A 17,226-nucleotide genomic window follows, 5' to 3' on the forward strand; every position below is an offset into this window, starting at 1 on the left:
GTTCCGTAATGTTTCATCTGAGGTATGTAACACGCATAAACCACAAAATGCCTCCTCTTTAAACACTTTTGATGTTTATTTCAAGTTTGAATATTTCCATGGCACCAGTTACAAGGGACTATCAGAGAAACAATATTTCATACCGTTTCGTATGGAAGGTTTCCTACAGTACAAAGATGGTCTTGGAATGAGTCAGACTCAACAGGAACTGGATTTGGCACATAAATTTGTATATATTCATATATCTATTTATATATTAAGTAACTAAACAGCAGCCTCCAATCCCAAGTTTAAAAAGATGCAGAATACAGAAATACATAAAACATGTCTACGGCACAGCTATGCACCAACACATTCTGGGCATGTGTGTGTACGCGCACATAGCTGCTGGAGAAAGAGAGTGTGTTTGAGGCGGGGGGGAAGAGATGGGAGGAGAGTGTAGGGGCCGGTAGAAGTGACAGAAGCACAATACATTGAGTAGAAGCAAGTTACAATTACTGATTTCATTTCAGTCTTTCAGTTTCTGGGCAGATGGAGAGAAGGAGATAGAGGCTTGGTGACGGGAGAAATGGCCATGAGAAACTACCGAGAAATAAATAAGCAAACATGTATGTGAACGTGTGCTTCCCCCACTCTTTGGGTGCTTTCCCCAGGGCTGGAATCCCTCTCCCGGAGCAGAGATGTCTGCTGGCCACTTTGACTAGAGCGGTGTGTGTCATGTGATGTGTTTAGATCAGTGGTCGACAGTAGCAGTTACACAGGATTCAGCTGTTGTACAGTACAACCACTTGATCATAACCACACACATACATACAAGCACACACGCACACACACACACATACATACATATACATACATACATAAGTAAAACTTGTATTAAGCTGGTGGTGAAAAAGAAGGCAGTTTTAGGTAGGCCTGTACATATCGTCAAGTTTGCTTTAATACATCCAAGACCCAGTGGATACAAACTGAAATGAAATGAGACATACAGTACATTTCAACCCATATACCCACAGCATTACAAATGACTTCTTCCACCCTGTTACTTTTGGTGTGCCATGGGGCCACACTAGCTGCAATGCAGTTCAGTAGTCTATAGGACCAGCTGATGAAAGCACTCTGGCAGAATGATTGCCAGCATATGGTTGGTAGCATATGGTGTAACTTCAGTCATTATGCACTTTCCCCCTTTATCATACTGCTTTACACACACAGGCAGCCAGAGGCAGGTTCAGCTTCCACACAAAGTACTACCACCAGCTTCCCAAGAGGAAGACCAGGACGGGGAAAAAAAAAAAAAAAAAAAAAACTCAAATGAAATAAATAATAGTGTTACCATGGAAACGGACCAGATTAGAAGGGACACGTTCTTATTGTTTTGTTGTATCCCCCACCTCCGTACTTTTACTGCAAGAATGTGACTTGAAGACAACCGATTACACTTGATCGTCAAGACTCATGGCTGGCACAATGGGCATCCTCGGCCATGCCACACACACACACTGCGTGACACTCTTATCAGGACAAGAGTGCCAGGGCACAACGCAGAGGGACATGCCAGAGCTCGAAAGACAAAGAGCCAGAGTGTTTGTGCAGCACAGCAAAGAACGCGGGTATTGCACCTTAGTTCTCAGAGCCTGTCACTTGCCGGCTTTGGAAAAGTTTTGGAGAGATTCAGGTAGAGGCAGAGTTTGCTGGTCACACAGGAACAACAAAAACATGGACAGAATCGTCAAATAGGGAAAACATGGAAGCGAAATGTGTACAAAATGTAGCAAATATTTTGGGGAGTAATTAAATACTGTATCCACTTTTACAATTACTAGTATTGTCTTCATATAAAAATCATTATTATTATTTTTGGAACAGTGTATTGAGCTCAAGGCTGTGCATTGAAATGATCAGACAAAAATGACTCCACATGACAAGAAAATCAAGTAATCTGATTCCACAGCTGCTATTAATTCATTACGAAACTCAGATGTTTGTACAATTCTTTGTGGATACCCTTTTACAATGCAGATTATTGAATTTCCCTTTTACATTTCAAATTATTGCTAGTTGAATGGTGCTGCCTTTAGTTTTGTGCATGCATGGAAGGATCATTGAAGCTACATTATGCTGTAAAATGAATTACAATGTTGACCATTGATATTACCAAATCTCACCCATTGGAAAACAAATCAAAATACAATCCAGTTTTTATTGTCCATCAAGAAAGGGAAGAACATAAGCAAATATAAATGATACATAAATGTCACGTTAAGACACCATGGTCTTAATTTGCAGTCTGTTGGATTCAAACCATCTCCAAGCCATTCTGCTGTTGCACTTGCTGTTGGATATGCATGCATGATACTTTAAAAAGTAAGAAGCATGCACGTTCGTCTCACGAATCTCTGTAGAGGTTTTCATCTCCTGTGGCGTGTACAGTCCTTACAGCATTTCACAAACTTAGAGCACATGTGCAAGACAACTTGTCCTCCCTTCAGCAGCTAACAGAAACAGTTGTTAGAAATAATATGGTTGTAGCTGAGATAGCCCTGTAACATAATAGGTGCTGTAGTCTGGTGGGCAGAATGAGAGTCTAAGATAGATGTCCATCAAAGTGTGTACCTTTAAGACAGACTGAGGCGTCATCAAAACGCAAGGACACACAGCTCTCAGGCCTAACCTGACATTGCGAGTGCCTTTGTACTGATGTCGCCCCCGTAGTGTGCTGTGTAGTGGATGATCAATTATAGACTAGCATACATGTTGACTGTTGCTATGCATTACTGGTTGAGACGGTCATTGTTATTTATACACAGACCCACTGATAGCACACTGAGATGGCCAAAACAGGTGGGTATCAGGTTCAAAACAATGCTGTTAGACCAAGACTACATGAGTGGCATCTTAGTACTTCAGCCAGGAATCTGCTGTTACTGTAGTGTGGTGCAACCAGCCATCTAAACTGCGCTAACTTTTGCAGACCCAACAGGAGGATTGACAGAGGCTTATTGGACGAGACGTGTGTCAGTCACAGTGTACAGATTGAGACCTAATTTCCTGTACCTCCTCCCTCAGTTGCAGGCCGCCAGTGCCTTTAGTGGCATAAAATCATTGCTCTAATGTCCCTTGTTCCCCAATCGCCCTGCTCTCTTCTCCGCCCTCTAGTCGTTATTTCTCCTTGTGAACCAGTCTTCCCTATTTCAAAAATAAGACCTAACAAATCTTCCTTTTCTGTCTGTGTTCCACTTTAAATTAAGTTTAAGTTAAACACACTCACATAAAACAACTTTTAGGGGGGCTACACGTACAACTCTCAGAAACTGCTCTCCACCTCTCACACACACACACACACACACACACACACACACACACACACACACACACACACACACACACACACACACACACACACACACACTGGGAGTAGACACAAAATCTAAACAGATATTTCTTCCATCCATCAGTTCAGCAATCACAATCAACCAACAACCAAATCACAGCACTGAGGTATCAACCAAAAGCTGACAGCACTTTGGCACCTGATAGCCCAAATCCTCTCTCTCTCTCTCTCTTTTGCTCTCTCTCTCTCTCTTTCCCTCTCTCTCTGTCCAGAACTGGTTGATTTCTTTTGATTGCTGCTTAAGTTGTGTTTCTTGGACAGCTAAACTTCCTATGTCTGCTCTGTCGATATGACGTTTTTATTTTAGGCCGCGCTTGCATGCCTGGCATACAGAGAGATCTGTGTCACTGCTGGCTCGAGTAACAGAGGTTGGTTGGTGAGAGGTGGACCAGGGAAAAAAGAAAATCTGTCCTTTTTGCCTTGTAAAATATCACTCCATCCAATTATTCCATAAACTCTACAACTCACCTGAAACACAGAGCTAAAAAAAGGTATAATTTAATCTTCAATAACAAAATAACATTTCAGTTCTGTTAAAATATACATGGAAAAAACTGTCAATATATTAGGAAACTAACTACTTTGTACAAAAAAGTACAGCATTGTTATTGTATTCTAATAATTAATAGTAGCATGGTATTCACAAGGTACAAACTCAGGAGCAATGTCTGATATGGAATTGAAACAAACCAGTCATTCTTTATACAAGGAGTCATCTCTCAAATTCAAAAAGTCCTATCATAATGAGGACAATAAGAGTGAAAATGAAAGAAAAAAAATCAAAGCTAACGCAAATGCACACCTTCAGAATTGATTGAAATATTCCTCTAAAAAAACCCATCACTTTACAATATTGCACATCTAGCTAGGTTGGATCTATGGGTGCTAGGTGTTTTCAAGAGACCGACCATATTCACTTCTCTAACAGTTATTGACACACTAGTGGGTCACATAACACCACTGTTACTGGTTTATTTTATGGTATCCTTTATAAAACCCTTTACTTAAAAAAAAAAAAAACATAATTCTACTCCACAGCTTGCTACTGCTTACACATAAATATATTCCTAGAAACGTATGTGATGCTCAATCCCCTCTTCCAAACAATACTCAAAAACCAACTGCCCTCAAAGCACTCAAACTATCTCTTCTGACGTCCTTGCCCTGGCCATTAACTTCTCTTCAGACAACTTGCACAATCTCACAGCGCTCACAATGTTGTGTGTCCAAGTGTAATCATTTAGTACATTTGTGTTAATTGTTGAATTATTTGCGGTTATTCATGTTGTACTGTATGCTTCCCTACACACCAGCCTTGTTCACAGAGAAAAACCTTCAGCTGCCATGAGTGACTGATGGTAAAGGATGCACCTTCTACAAGAAAAGAAAATGGCCTCAATCATCCACTTCCCCCTCAAAGATCCCACTCCTTTCCCCTGCTTCTCTTCACCAAACACAAACACAAACACCCTTCTCACATCACATTCTTTAAATATGTCATTTCTCAGTTATACTCAAAACAATAAATAGCAAATGAAGGCAACTGTCTCATGTTGCAACAAAAATATTCATCCCTATTCAGGAACAGTGCACTCTTTAGTTCTTTGTAAGTTTTATGGTTTCTTCATATTTTTTCTCTTTTTCTGTAAAAATAAAATGCCTGCAATGACCTGAAATCCCAACAGAGGGGGAGAAAACGTGAGAAAAAAAATTCATCCTCTGTCTTTATTAAAGAAAATTCAAACGAAAAAAAAAAAGACGGGGGGGAACGTAAAACTGGAAGAGTGTAAAAAAAAACAACCAACAAACGAAGGAGAAAAAAACGCAAGAGGTGGGGGGGTGGTGGTGGTGGTGGGGAGGAGACAAAAAACGAAAAAGGAGAAAAACGGTGAGAGCTCCTGGCACAGCGTCGGCAGTCCGTGGTGGAGAGAGGAGAGAGAGGGGGGGCGCGAGTCTGCAGGACGGACCATGAGAGAAGCCGAAGGTTGGGACGGACGGAGCGGAGCGGAGCGGGACGGGACGGGACGGGAGCTCCCCCTCCATCTCTCCGGCGCTGCGTTTAGTGTCTTCTCCACCCCCCACCAACGGGTTCTCTACGCTCTACGGGCCGGGTGTGGGCCGGGTGTGCGCCGCGCCACGCCTCGAACCCCCCGAGGGCCGCACGGCACGCGCTCACTTGTCGTTAATGAGCAGCCCGCCCACCCAGCGGAGCTTGCAGGCAAACCACCGCCTGAGGGGACAAAAGTATTCGTAATGGAACTGTTCAAACTCGGGCGTCTGGCGGATATCACGTAAAAATGCAATGTCAAGGTCGGACTCGGTGAGGATGATGAGGAGGAGGAGCAAGACAAAGAGGAGCCCTATGGTCACGAGGAGCAGGCGGAGGACACTTAAAACAAACTTATTCACCTGTTCCGCCTCGCTGAGCGAGGAGAGGCCCGCGCCCGGCCCGGACACCAGGGCCCTGCCGTCCGGCCCCAGCTCGTCGCCCACCGCCGGCGTGCCGGCCTCCGACTCCTTCTCCTCCTCGATGCTGCAGGGGGCGCCGTTGACCTGGCGCGCCACGGCCAGCTCCAGGCTGTGCTCGGCCACCGGCGTGGGCAGCACGCTGTCCGACGGGCAGTAGGCCTCGTCCGAGATGACCGCCTCGCCGCTGCCGCCGCCGCCGCCGCTGGCCTCCATGGCCTGGCTGCGCGAGCGCGGCATGAAGGAGTCGCCGTGGGAGACGGAGCGCACCGGCGTGGAGTGGGCGCTGTCACGGAGGGACTCCAGACCTGCCGGGGGGGAAAAGGGGGGGGGGGGGAGAAGGGGTGGAGGGGAGAGGGGTAAAAGAGTATAAGAGAACACAACATGGGGAATTCTATGCTACTGAGGTGTAAACTAGACAAGGAAGTTACAAGTGCCAAGGACTTCACAGGATCGTGTGAACTCTCAAGGGGTCATTGGTCTGCAGTGGATGTTGTGTGTAATCTATCTATAGTACACATAGAATATGCACGGGACGGGAAAAGAAACCCTCTTATGCAAAAGAGTGTAAGAATGCCATTGTAAACTGTAGGGTAGCGTTACGTCAAATAATGTCTATATGTTTGATGTTTTTTTGTGTTCACAAGCTTTATCTAATAGTTTTTTCAAATAGTCTTTGTACACGGTACGTTACATGTATTTTACACTTAGTTGGGTGATATAAAAAAAGGGGGAAAAGAATGTTAGAATGCAGCTAAATAAATATTAAAGGTGCTATGTGCTGTTCTGGTGTTCTACTCTCAAGACAAATACAATTTCATACTCATTTCATATTCATGCATTTTGTGGGCAGTGTTTCACATAGCTTGTCCTCACCTAAATCACAAAGACAACCAACATGTTTGGCTGAGATACTACAAGTAGCAGGAGAGCATCTAGATTTAAAGATGTCTAGTTGACTGTGTCCGAACACAGTCATTTTGACATTACGTCCAAACTGTCATTTCTTCAAATATCATCATTTCCATTAACATTTTTACTAAATCTTTGAATTTCTAAATCAAAATTCTTACATACAACAACTTTAACAACAGCACTGTAAACCATGTAATTCAGTAGGTCACACTGTTCAGCTGGCCTTACACATAGCTAAAGCAAAAGCATGGAGTGGACAGGTACTTTCGTAATCAGGACTGCACCTCTGGCACCAACAGGTACTTTCATTACCAGGGCCGCACCTCACATAGTTAAGCATCATGCCCCTCAAGTGCAAGCTAAACACACGCTAACTGGGCCGAGGGAGCGAGTGTAATGGGAGATCTATAAGGGACCAGTTACTGTACAAGGAGCAGACAAACAGGCTCCAGTGAGAGAGGGGAAACCTGATCGTGGATCCCCCAGGGACTGAACGTTTTACTTGGGGCCCTCTACTCCTCCGACTGGGCGATAATGTGTGGAGACGGACACTCATCTACCGGCCCACTGGGCAAACTTCTTGCTCTGGGCAGACGTCTAGACTGCCAACGTCTGACCGACAATCTGCTAAGAAAATCTTATGTGGAGGAAAAATAACAGAGAGGTGTCAGTAACCATTAGCACTTCTGTGCTAGTACTGAATTAACACGTTACACACGGCTAATGCACTGCATGTAATGCACACTAATGAAACACTTCTCACTTGGGTCATCACTCTCTCTCAGTCTCAGTCCCTTCAGACCATCAAAAGTATAGAGCTTGCCCATTCTTAAGGATGAGTGTACGTGGTGAATTGGCCCATGTAATGAATAGTGAGCAATAGCCAAATTGAACTGACACCTGGAATTCACATGAGTCCCAGTCTGTTTAACCAAGAGCTTGTTTTGGAAACAAAGCACTATGGGAGTAAGTGGTCTGTTACAAACGAAATCCTCAGCTGTCCCACAGCTCGCCGGGACATTGCACATCACTCTTCACAACACAGCAGACCACACGCAGTGCCCATTTCCCTGTGTTTTCATACCATATGAGGTAGGTTTACTTATTTACACTCGCACTGACCGTCCAACATTAAGCAGCAGGCCCCGCTGGCTTCTCTGGTGATACCCTACTTACAGGAGGCTATAATTAATCGCAGGGTCAAGTAAAAAAGCTCCAGAGCCCAGATGGGGAAGTGAGTGACAGGAACAACATTTCTGCTATTAACAACATTAACAACGCAGAGGTGCACGGACGCAGTCAGTGGGCCGTAAAACAGGGAATAATGACTTTTAAGACATATTGTTTAATGATGTGATTTATCATAGACTACTCTGGGAGCAGTGCTGAGCTTAAAGAGCAGGATTCATGTTGCACATCTCTGGCTGGAAGATGATTTCCTATCATGAATGGCTGAATGGCTGCATTCATGGTTTTTTTTGGGGGGGGGGGGTTACATTTTTTACACTTGGAGTTTTTCTATGCATGTTTTTGTCGGATCATGAACGATGTCAGTTTTTCAGTGACAGTAGGCCTACTTTCTGACACTACGCAAGTAGCCTTCAGTGTGTCTCCCTGTGCGAGTCATCACTCTCTCACTGCACAGTGCAAATCTCCTCAGGCAGGTGCTGTCACCCGCATATTTCATACAGTATTTCTTTCATCTTCTCTCTCCGCTGAATTTCCACCTCATAAGCAGACATAAATCCACCACTCCTTTTTTTCTTTTTTTTTTTTTAAACACAGCGTGTCCTTTCTCTAGGAATCTAAACGGCCGGGGCGGCAGAAGAGAAACAGATGATCTTCTGCTGAGCATTAAGAAATTCCTGACAGTGTCATTGCGCATATGTATTACCCCCTTCATTCTGACCGGCTTGGATTAGGGTTTCATGTCCTTACAGTATGATGCAGTATGCTTGGGCTTAAGGTTCTCATTCGCATTCACCAAAAGGAGAAAGACAACACAGCCAAAATAGAGAGGAGGCAAATATCACAGCTGACAGCCCTTGGAGGAGTACAGTAGCTGACTCAGGGGATAATGCATTTTTAGAATAAGGATCTGTGTGCGTGTGTGTGTGTGTGTGTGTGTGTGTGTGTGTGTGTGTGTGTGTGCGCAACAGAGTCAGTTTGTTGCTCTCCTGTCGAGTCCAATCGTGTGTTCAAACAAAACTCAAACAAGCAATGCTTGAGGCTATGCCAAGAAAACAAAATGCAAGTTCACAAAGTTCAAGCACGAGAACAAATGTGGAAATTATGTGCCATTCCTTTGGATAATACAAAGGTGTGCGAATATGTTTGAAATCAAAGCATGTCAGATCAAATGAGAGAATGGCAGATCAAACAAAATCAGAATCTAAGGGACGCTGCATGTAGATGACAAGATAATACATTAGAAAGCCTAAATCACAGACAGCACTCAGACTACATGGCGCTGAAAACCCAGTCCCTGAAGCTCTAAAGCCAATCAGAGACAGCCCGACATTAAGGTAAAATGTCAACAAATCCCACAGAGTATTAATTTTTCACAACTAGTGCAGAAACTAGTGCAAAAAAAAACACTAAACAATTTCCTCCAACAATTTTGAAGGCAGAAATGATTTCTCAGCTCAGAGATTTAGAGGCGTGCCACCTTTCAACGTTCCGTCAGCCGTTAATGATCCGAGGGGTGATTTAACTCCACATACACACCACTCGGACTCAATCTCAACCTGCCCAGCCCCCCAACACACACACACAAACACACACACACCGCAATGGTGTTACCTTCGGCAGGTGGGACTGTCATGACCGAAGCGACAGGTGTGCCACGGCCCTTGGGCGGAGGGGCTCCGGGGAGAGGGGCCGCTTGCGCCCCTCCCGCTTCCCCCTCGGTCAGGGACGGGTAGAGGGGCAGCACGCCCAGGGCCTTCCCCAGCAGCCGCGGGCCCAGGCTCAGCACCCGCACCTTCACGTCGCGGTAGCAGTGGTTGATCATGCGCAGGTGAACGTTCACCCGCGTGGTGATGCGGATCAGGCACTTCACCATGGTGGCGTCTCTGTCCTACGGGTTTTTACGGCGTGCCAAAAAAGCGAGGCGTGGAAAGTTAAGGAAAACGGTCGTGTACAGCGTTTTGCGGCTTGCGGTTGCAGTTTGCGGTTACGGTAGCAGACTCGGCATCCAAGTCTTGTGGAAGGTGGCCCCCTGCCTGGCCTGGGTGTGGCGGTTACAGTCCCTCCGTGCCCTGTCCTCTGTGGGTGGCTGTGTAGTGCAACACACACCCGTCTGCTCTCCACACACACAGGCTGTGTTGCAGTACGGGGGGACGTCAGCAACAGGCTCAAAGGACACGCACAAGCTAGCAACTCTCCGACCCCCCTCCCCCCGCCTCACCCTGCCGGCCCACCCTGTCCCGAACACCCCCCCCCCCCCACCCCCTCCTCCCAGATCACCTGACACCCCCTGCATCATCCTGGCCGCCGCCCTCCCCCTGCAGTGACTTACATGGAGAGGAAGGCCCCGGCTATTTTCAGGGAGGGTATTAATACTCGGGGAAGGGACAATGTCAGCACATGCGTGGATTTTTGTCACTCTCTATCCCTCTCAATCTTCGTGGCTCTCGGAGCTTTTGACAGCACAAATCCAGCTATGTTCTTCACACACAAACACACACACAGGCACACACACAGGCACACACACAAACACACACACACACACACACACACACATAAACATGGACAGCTGACACTAAAAAATGCCCTGGAGAGTTGGGCCATTTTGATAGCTGGATAGGTAACAGTTTGCAAAGACCTGACTGGAATGTCTGGCATCAGTGCTGGTCAGCTTACTGTACTGTACTGTTGTGGTGACAGGCAGCGCTGCACCATGGTGAACAGACCCAGGGGGTGAGGGGTGGTCAGGTGGGGGAGTGGTCTGGACCAGAGGATAGGAGCACAGGGGATTAGGCACTCACCAGATCCTCAGGCCTATGACTATTCAGGAACTATCATTGAGAGAGAGGTAGGGAGGGAGAGAGAGAGAGAGAGAGGGAGAATGGGGGAGAAGGCGAGGAAGAGTGATAGAACAGAGCTAGAAAGATAAAGGAAAAGAGAGAAGTAAAGAGGAATAGATAGATGGATTGACATAAAGAAAGAGATGGACAGATAAATAAAGCAAGAGAAAGAAAAAAGAGAGAAAGAAAGAGAGGGGACAGAGAAAGATGGAGTGAGAGATAGAGAGAGCCCTGAAATAGAGCTCCCTGACTGACACTGACACCTGCGTCCCCAACTCCCAGCAGTGGAGATAGAACCCAGCGTCTCAGGTTACCGCTTGCTCACTGTGTGTGTGTGTGTGTGTGTCTGTGTGTGTCTGTGTGTGTGTGTGTGTGTGTGTGTGTGTGTGTGTGTGTGTGTGTGTGTGTGTGTGTGTGTGTGTGTGTGTGTGTGTGTGTGTGTGTGTGTGTGTGTGTGTGTGTGTGTGTGTGGTGTCTGTGTGTGTATGTGTATGTGTGTTTTGCTTGGGTGTCGTTAAACAGCCTCAACTCTCGGAGAAGTCCAAGTCTTTCTGTCTCTTTAGCACAGAGCAGCTCATATTTGGCACCCACTTCAGCAATCATTATCAAATTGTCTACCGAATATCCAATTCAGGCATCCAGCTAGCGGCAAATCAAACAGTGCCAGCGCCAGCTCCTTACAGCACTCAACCACTACACATGGCACACAAGGAGAAAAGAAGAGAACAGTACATCACACCTCTCTCTGAAACCTTCTCTACCGCTCTGCTCTGCTGCCTCAACCAAAGCTTTTGAACCTGTTGAAATGTACTGGGAGTGTGTGGGGGTGCCTCTTGGAACTCAGCCAAAACAAAAATGTAACCTGACAGAATTTTACTCTCTGCTGACCCCTATGGCCAAGTCAGTGATTGGCCAAGTGAGTGTGTGAGTGAGTTAGTGAGATCTAGTTTCAGAAAATAAAAATCCTACTATGTTTTTACTGGGGCACCCAAAACAGGTGATTTCACAAATGAGTTCCTCTACCTGGCTGAGAAGTTGAGCTATAAGAATCAAATGTTTTTTTACCAAATGGTTGGAATAAGTACTGTATGTGGAAGGACTTAAATTTTCTGAAGCCACATTTCCCATCTCTGCAAACCGATGGAGGAGAGGTTTCATTTCACACGGCAAGAGGGTATGTGGTATTTGTTTAAGTGTGTGAGGCTGTGTGTGTGTGTGTGTGTGTGTGTGTGCGCGTACCCTCCATGATGGATATGTGTACGGCTCTCCGGCGGGTGCGTGGCACACTGCTGAGGCGTGGGCCGTGGGTGATGGACGGGCAGCTCCTGCTGGGCACCAGGCCAGCTCTGTAGGGACACATGGGCATTACCTCACCATTACACTATACACACACACACACACACACAACCTACAGGACATCATAACACACACACACACACAGACACACACACACACACACACACACACCAGGCCAGCTCTGTAGGGACACACCACCATTACCTCACCATTATATACATACACACACATACACACCTAAACCTGGCAAGCTCTGTAGGGACACACGGGCATTACATCCCCATTACACTACACACATACACACACAACCTATAGGACATCTCACACATCACATCACATCAAACACACACACACACACACACACACACACACACACATATATAAACGTGGCCAGCTTTGTAAGAGGCACATGGTCATTATATACACATACACATCTATACTAATTTTAGACAATACACACACTCTGTAATACATTACCTACATACAGTACATGCACACACACACACACACACACACACACACACACACACACACACACACACAGAGAGAGATCTTTCTACAGGTACTCAAGAAACACAGCAGTAATCTTACCTGTGTATTTCTGGCGGGTCCCTCTTGATTTTGGCGCTTTGCTCCATCACCTCTTTAGCTACTCTCCCACTGAGGAGACATGGCAGACACACACACACACGTCACACCCTGTTACCTCTAAAGCGGTTCTCAAATTGGGGCCCAATGACAACTTGAGGTCCGTGACAGGAGAGCCGTGAATACCGTAATTTACAAATGGGAATCATTTGCACCAATACAACAAACATACTGTGTTCATTACTCCCACCCACACTAACTCTGAGGCAATAGAAACTCTGATATGGTTGTGGCAGATAGCAGGCAATGTTCTCCCCTATAAGAAATCTCTGGCCTCAAAAAGTCTGAGAAGCTCTGCTCCTCAGCTCTGACTGTGGGTGATCAACTCCCCATCAACTCAAACAACACATTAAAATTGCATTAAGTGCCCTAAAAGTGTTTTATCTCTAACCTCTATGAGGCACCTTAAGGCCATGAGATTATGAGGCCACTCTCTCTCAAAAAAAAAGTCCAAACAAGTAGTGTTGGAAGTACATAAAAATCAATCTGTCTACTTCACTTTTAAATAAGTGTACTTTCCAGTTTAAAAAAGAACAAATCCCATTGATTTTCTGGCTAGGCTACGAGGGAAGCAGCTGGGAGACCGATGGCGCTGCACAGCACTTGTGTGAGTCCACCAGCACTGCAATCAGATTAACCTGTGTACTCCACTCACTTAAGCTCAATCAGTGTCCGTCCAACTACGCCTTCCGCCACCGCCGGACGAGAGTGACCCATGCCTTTTCTTCTCAATGACATTATCCTGTTCTAGAGTGGTTTGGTTTGCCGAAACAAGTGCCACTGAACAGGCCTTTTCCCACCAACACAAGGCAGAGGCTTTTTAGAGCTAACAACAGACACGTTGCTTAATACTTTCATTTCATTGAGTTGCTTAATACTGTCATTTTCATTGAGAAACAATCTACAAAAATCTACACTACTCTACTAATACACTACTTCAAACCCCTCTTGTAGGGGATGTTATTTAATCTAACAGCTGTTCAGCTGAATTTCCGAACACAAACACTATTAGCGAATAACCTTTGTTTGGACATTTGTTTTCCAGCCTGGTCAATACCCCCTCCCCTCCTCCCCCTCCTCCTCCTCCTCCTCCACACCCAACGCTTCTGGTTTCTTATCCAGGCACCTTCCCCTGTCCTTTGACTTCATGAAGATATACAGTATTGTCTGAGCCCTTCATCCATCTCTGTCACTCTGTCCAGTCTCTGCAGCTCCCTCAGTTCTGCCCCCTGCTTTGTGTTGTGTTACGCCATGCTGTGATGTCCTCCACTGTCCTGTCCTGTCCTGTCCTGCTCCTGCTCCCTTCTGATGCTCTGTACTGCGCTGTGCTGTCCTCTGCAGTATTGGACTGCATTATTATCATTATTATGTGTGGTGCTGTCCAGCACGGCTGTGCTCTGCTGCACCACGCTGTGTCGGGCGGAGATGTTCGGCTCGCTCGGTGGTGTGAGGCTTAGCTGAGCTGAGCTGCACCATTTCCATCTGCTGTGCTGGCGTTCTGTTCTACTCTGCTCTGGCGTGCTACTGTGCTGCACTGTGCTGTGCGGAGCCGCTGGGCCTCCACGTGAAGCAGACTACCGTTAGAGTACTGTGTGGTGGAACAGGAAGTGCTTGTGCCTCGGGGGAGAGAGAAGCTCCAGAAAAAGCATCAGAGGCTTGTCTGCAGCCTCCTCTGAAGATGGCTACGAGGCGCGCTCACCTGTATCGGAAGCGGCTCCCTTTGAAGAACAGGTTGCTGCTGGACACCGTGCGCACCTGACTCGATTTCTCCAGCCTGTTAGAGAGCGGAGAAAGAGAAAGAAAAAGAGATATTTTTAGGAAGAGAGCGAGGGGGGGGGGGGAGAGAGAAGGAGAGAGTTGTTCTGTACGCTAAGGGCACAAGCATAAACACGTTTTAAGAGAAAGGTAGCTTGCATCCTGACTTGAATTTTAAGGAGCTGCAGCCTGCAGATAAAAGGCAAAAGGGGAGAGAAAGGAGAATGTCACACAAAAGGAGGGGAGTCACTTCATGGGGCGGGACTTTGATAGCGCTCCAGAGGGTGTGTGTCATCCCCGAGCTTGGCACTCAGAAGCACCGTGATAAAGAATGTTTAATTCAGACACAGGGTGGAAACTTCTATTTGCCACCTAGACCCTGTGTGCTGTGTGTGTGTGTGTGTGTGCGTGCGTGCGCGCGTTTGTCCATGTGCGTGCGTGCGTGCGTGCGTGTGTGTGGTGTGTGTGTGTGTGTCTGGAGCCCTGACTGTCTCTCTGCCTACACACCCAGCGGTCCCCGGGGGGGCATTTTGTTCCAGGCCTCTTATCGGCCGCATGTGGCGTCCGCTTCCCAAAACACGTCGCTGACTGGAAACAAACACCCGGCCTCTAAATTATGCATTTTCCACTGCTCCACACAGAGCCCCAGCGCTCTTCAGGGGAGATCATAATCCAGCTGTAACTATACTTTAATTGTGTGTTTATGTTTGATTTTTGTTGGGGGAAAAGGATTGATTAAGACTGACTGTAGCGATACACGGGAGAGCGTGAGGATGAATGAATCCATAATAGGATTAGTTCCACTGCATGAATGTGGGATCTGTTTTTCTAGTTTTGTATTTCTCGTTTCTTTTATTTCTTTTCTTCTCTCTCACTCTGTGTGGATGTGTGTCAGTATGAGGGTTTAGGTGTAAAGGTATGTGAGTATAAAGAGAGGTAGGCATGGATAAGGTACATGTGATGGAAGGTAGGTGTGTGTGTGTGAGAAAGAGAGAGGTGTGTGTGTGTGTGTGTGTGTGTGTGTGTGTGTGTGTGTGTGTGTGTGTGTGTGTGTGTGTGTGTGTGTGTGTGTGTGTGTGTGTGTGTGTGTGTGTGTGTGTGTGTGTGTGTGTGTGTGCAGGTCCGTGTGTGTGTGTGTGTGTGTGTGTGTCAGGTGTGGTCCGAGTTTCCACTCATGATGGTGCATCCACAGTCTCCCAGCATGGGACTGCAGGGCAGCAGAATGAATCCACCTCCAAAATGGCAATGATCAGCAGCAGGCTGCATCAATCTCTCCATCCTCAGGAGTACAAGTCCTCCCTCTACCTGCTGCCTCCCTGCCCCTCTCCTCCTCCTCCTCCTCCTCTCTCCTCCTCCTCCTCCTCCTATCTGCTGCTGCCTCTTTAGCTCTACCTCTGTTTCTCTCACTGTACGTCTCCATCTGATCCCTAACTCCCTCCAGCTCCTGTCAAGCCTGCGATGAAAAATACATCTGTTCTGAGGCTCCCATCTCTCTATATACACTACCTGCCTCTGAAGAGGTGTGTGTGTGTGTGTGTGTGTGTGTGTGTGTGTGTGTGTGTGTGTGTGTGTGTGTGTGTGTCTGTGTGTGTGTGTGCGTGTGCGTGTGTGCGTGTGTGTGCGTGCGTGTGTGTGCCTGTGTGTGCGTGTGTTTGCAGTTGTTCCAGGGGAATGTGCAAGAAAGTGTTTGTTTTGACATGGCAAAGGGTAACAGTGATGTATGTGTGAAATTCTGGGAACACATGGAAGGGGATACATTAAATCAGTATGTTTGTGTGTGTATATGTGTGTGTGTGTGTGTGTGTGTGTGTGTGTGTGTGTGTGTGTGTGTGTGTTTGTTTGTTTGTTTATGTGCATTTGTTTATGTGTTTGTGTTATGGGGCCCGATAAGCACTGTGTGAGTGCCTGAAATCTTGTCCCCATGGTCTAAGAAGAAAGGCGAGCGCGCGAACGCACACACACACACACACACACACACACACACACACACACACACACACACACACACACACACACACACACACACAATCAGTCATGTCTTGAGCTGGGCGCAGTCCATTTGTCTCCTGAGGTGACCAGGGGAGCGCTGGCTCTCTCATCGCTACCCACTCCACATCAGTCACCCGCTGACAGGCCGCAGCCAGCCAGTGACCCCCTTCCTGGACCAGAGGACCCAAACACTGGGCCTGCAGCCCGCAGAGCCACCCATCCTCCAGAGGACAGGCACTCTTACAGGGAAGGAGGAGAAAAAGGCATCCAAACAGTGGTGTAAGGAGGGAGAGAGGGAGAGAGAGAGAGAGAGAGAGAGAGAGAGAGAGAGAGAGAGAGAGAAGAGAGAGAGAGAGAGAGAGAGAGAGAGAGGGAGGGAGAGAGAGACAGAGAGAGCTACCCAGACAGGCAGAGATAAAGTGAGAGTGAGGGCAGGAACGAGACAAAGACATCATCTTGATGTTGTTTACACAGCACTTGCCTGCAGATGGGAGAGAGAAAAGTAGAGGAATGGAGAGAGATAGACAGAGCAAGAGAGAGCAGGGAGAGAGTGATGCAGGATTGTGAAAAGTAGAGAGATAGAGAAAGATAGACAGAGCAAGAGACAGCAGGGAGAGATTGATGCAGGATCGTGATGTACTGTACTGTACCATGTGCTTCCCAGAAGACCGAATTTACCACACTTCTAGATGGTAAAGAGATACACACACACACACACACACACAGACACACTCT

At 46.8% G+C, this 17,226-nt stretch overlaps 1 protein-coding gene across 1 annotated transcript in view; it reads right to left on the minus strand.

Moving 5' to 3' along the window:
- Positions 1-72: 72 nt before the first annotated feature.
- Positions 73-17,226, minus strand: part of LOC134093412 (FERM domain-containing protein 5) — a 128,622-nt gene continuing 111,468 nt past the window's right edge. The window contains exons 11-14 of the mRNA XM_062546461.1: positions 14,447-14,521; positions 12,691-12,759; positions 12,043-12,149; positions 73-6,168 (exon numbers count right to left, since the gene is read on the minus strand). Of these exons, the coding sequence (XP_062402445.1) occupies positions 5,567-6,168; positions 12,043-12,149; positions 12,691-12,759; positions 14,447-14,521 (853 nt within the window). The 3' untranslated portion in view covers positions 73-5,566. The remainder of the gene's footprint in view (positions 6,169-12,042; positions 12,150-12,690; positions 12,760-14,446; positions 14,522-17,226) is intronic.

This window comes from Sardina pilchardus, chromosome 10 (genome assembly GCF_963854185.1).
Source record: "Sardina pilchardus chromosome 10, fSarPil1.1, whole genome shotgun sequence".
Classification (NCBI taxonomy): Eukaryota; Metazoa; Chordata; class Actinopteri; order Clupeiformes; family Clupeidae; genus Sardina; species Sardina pilchardus.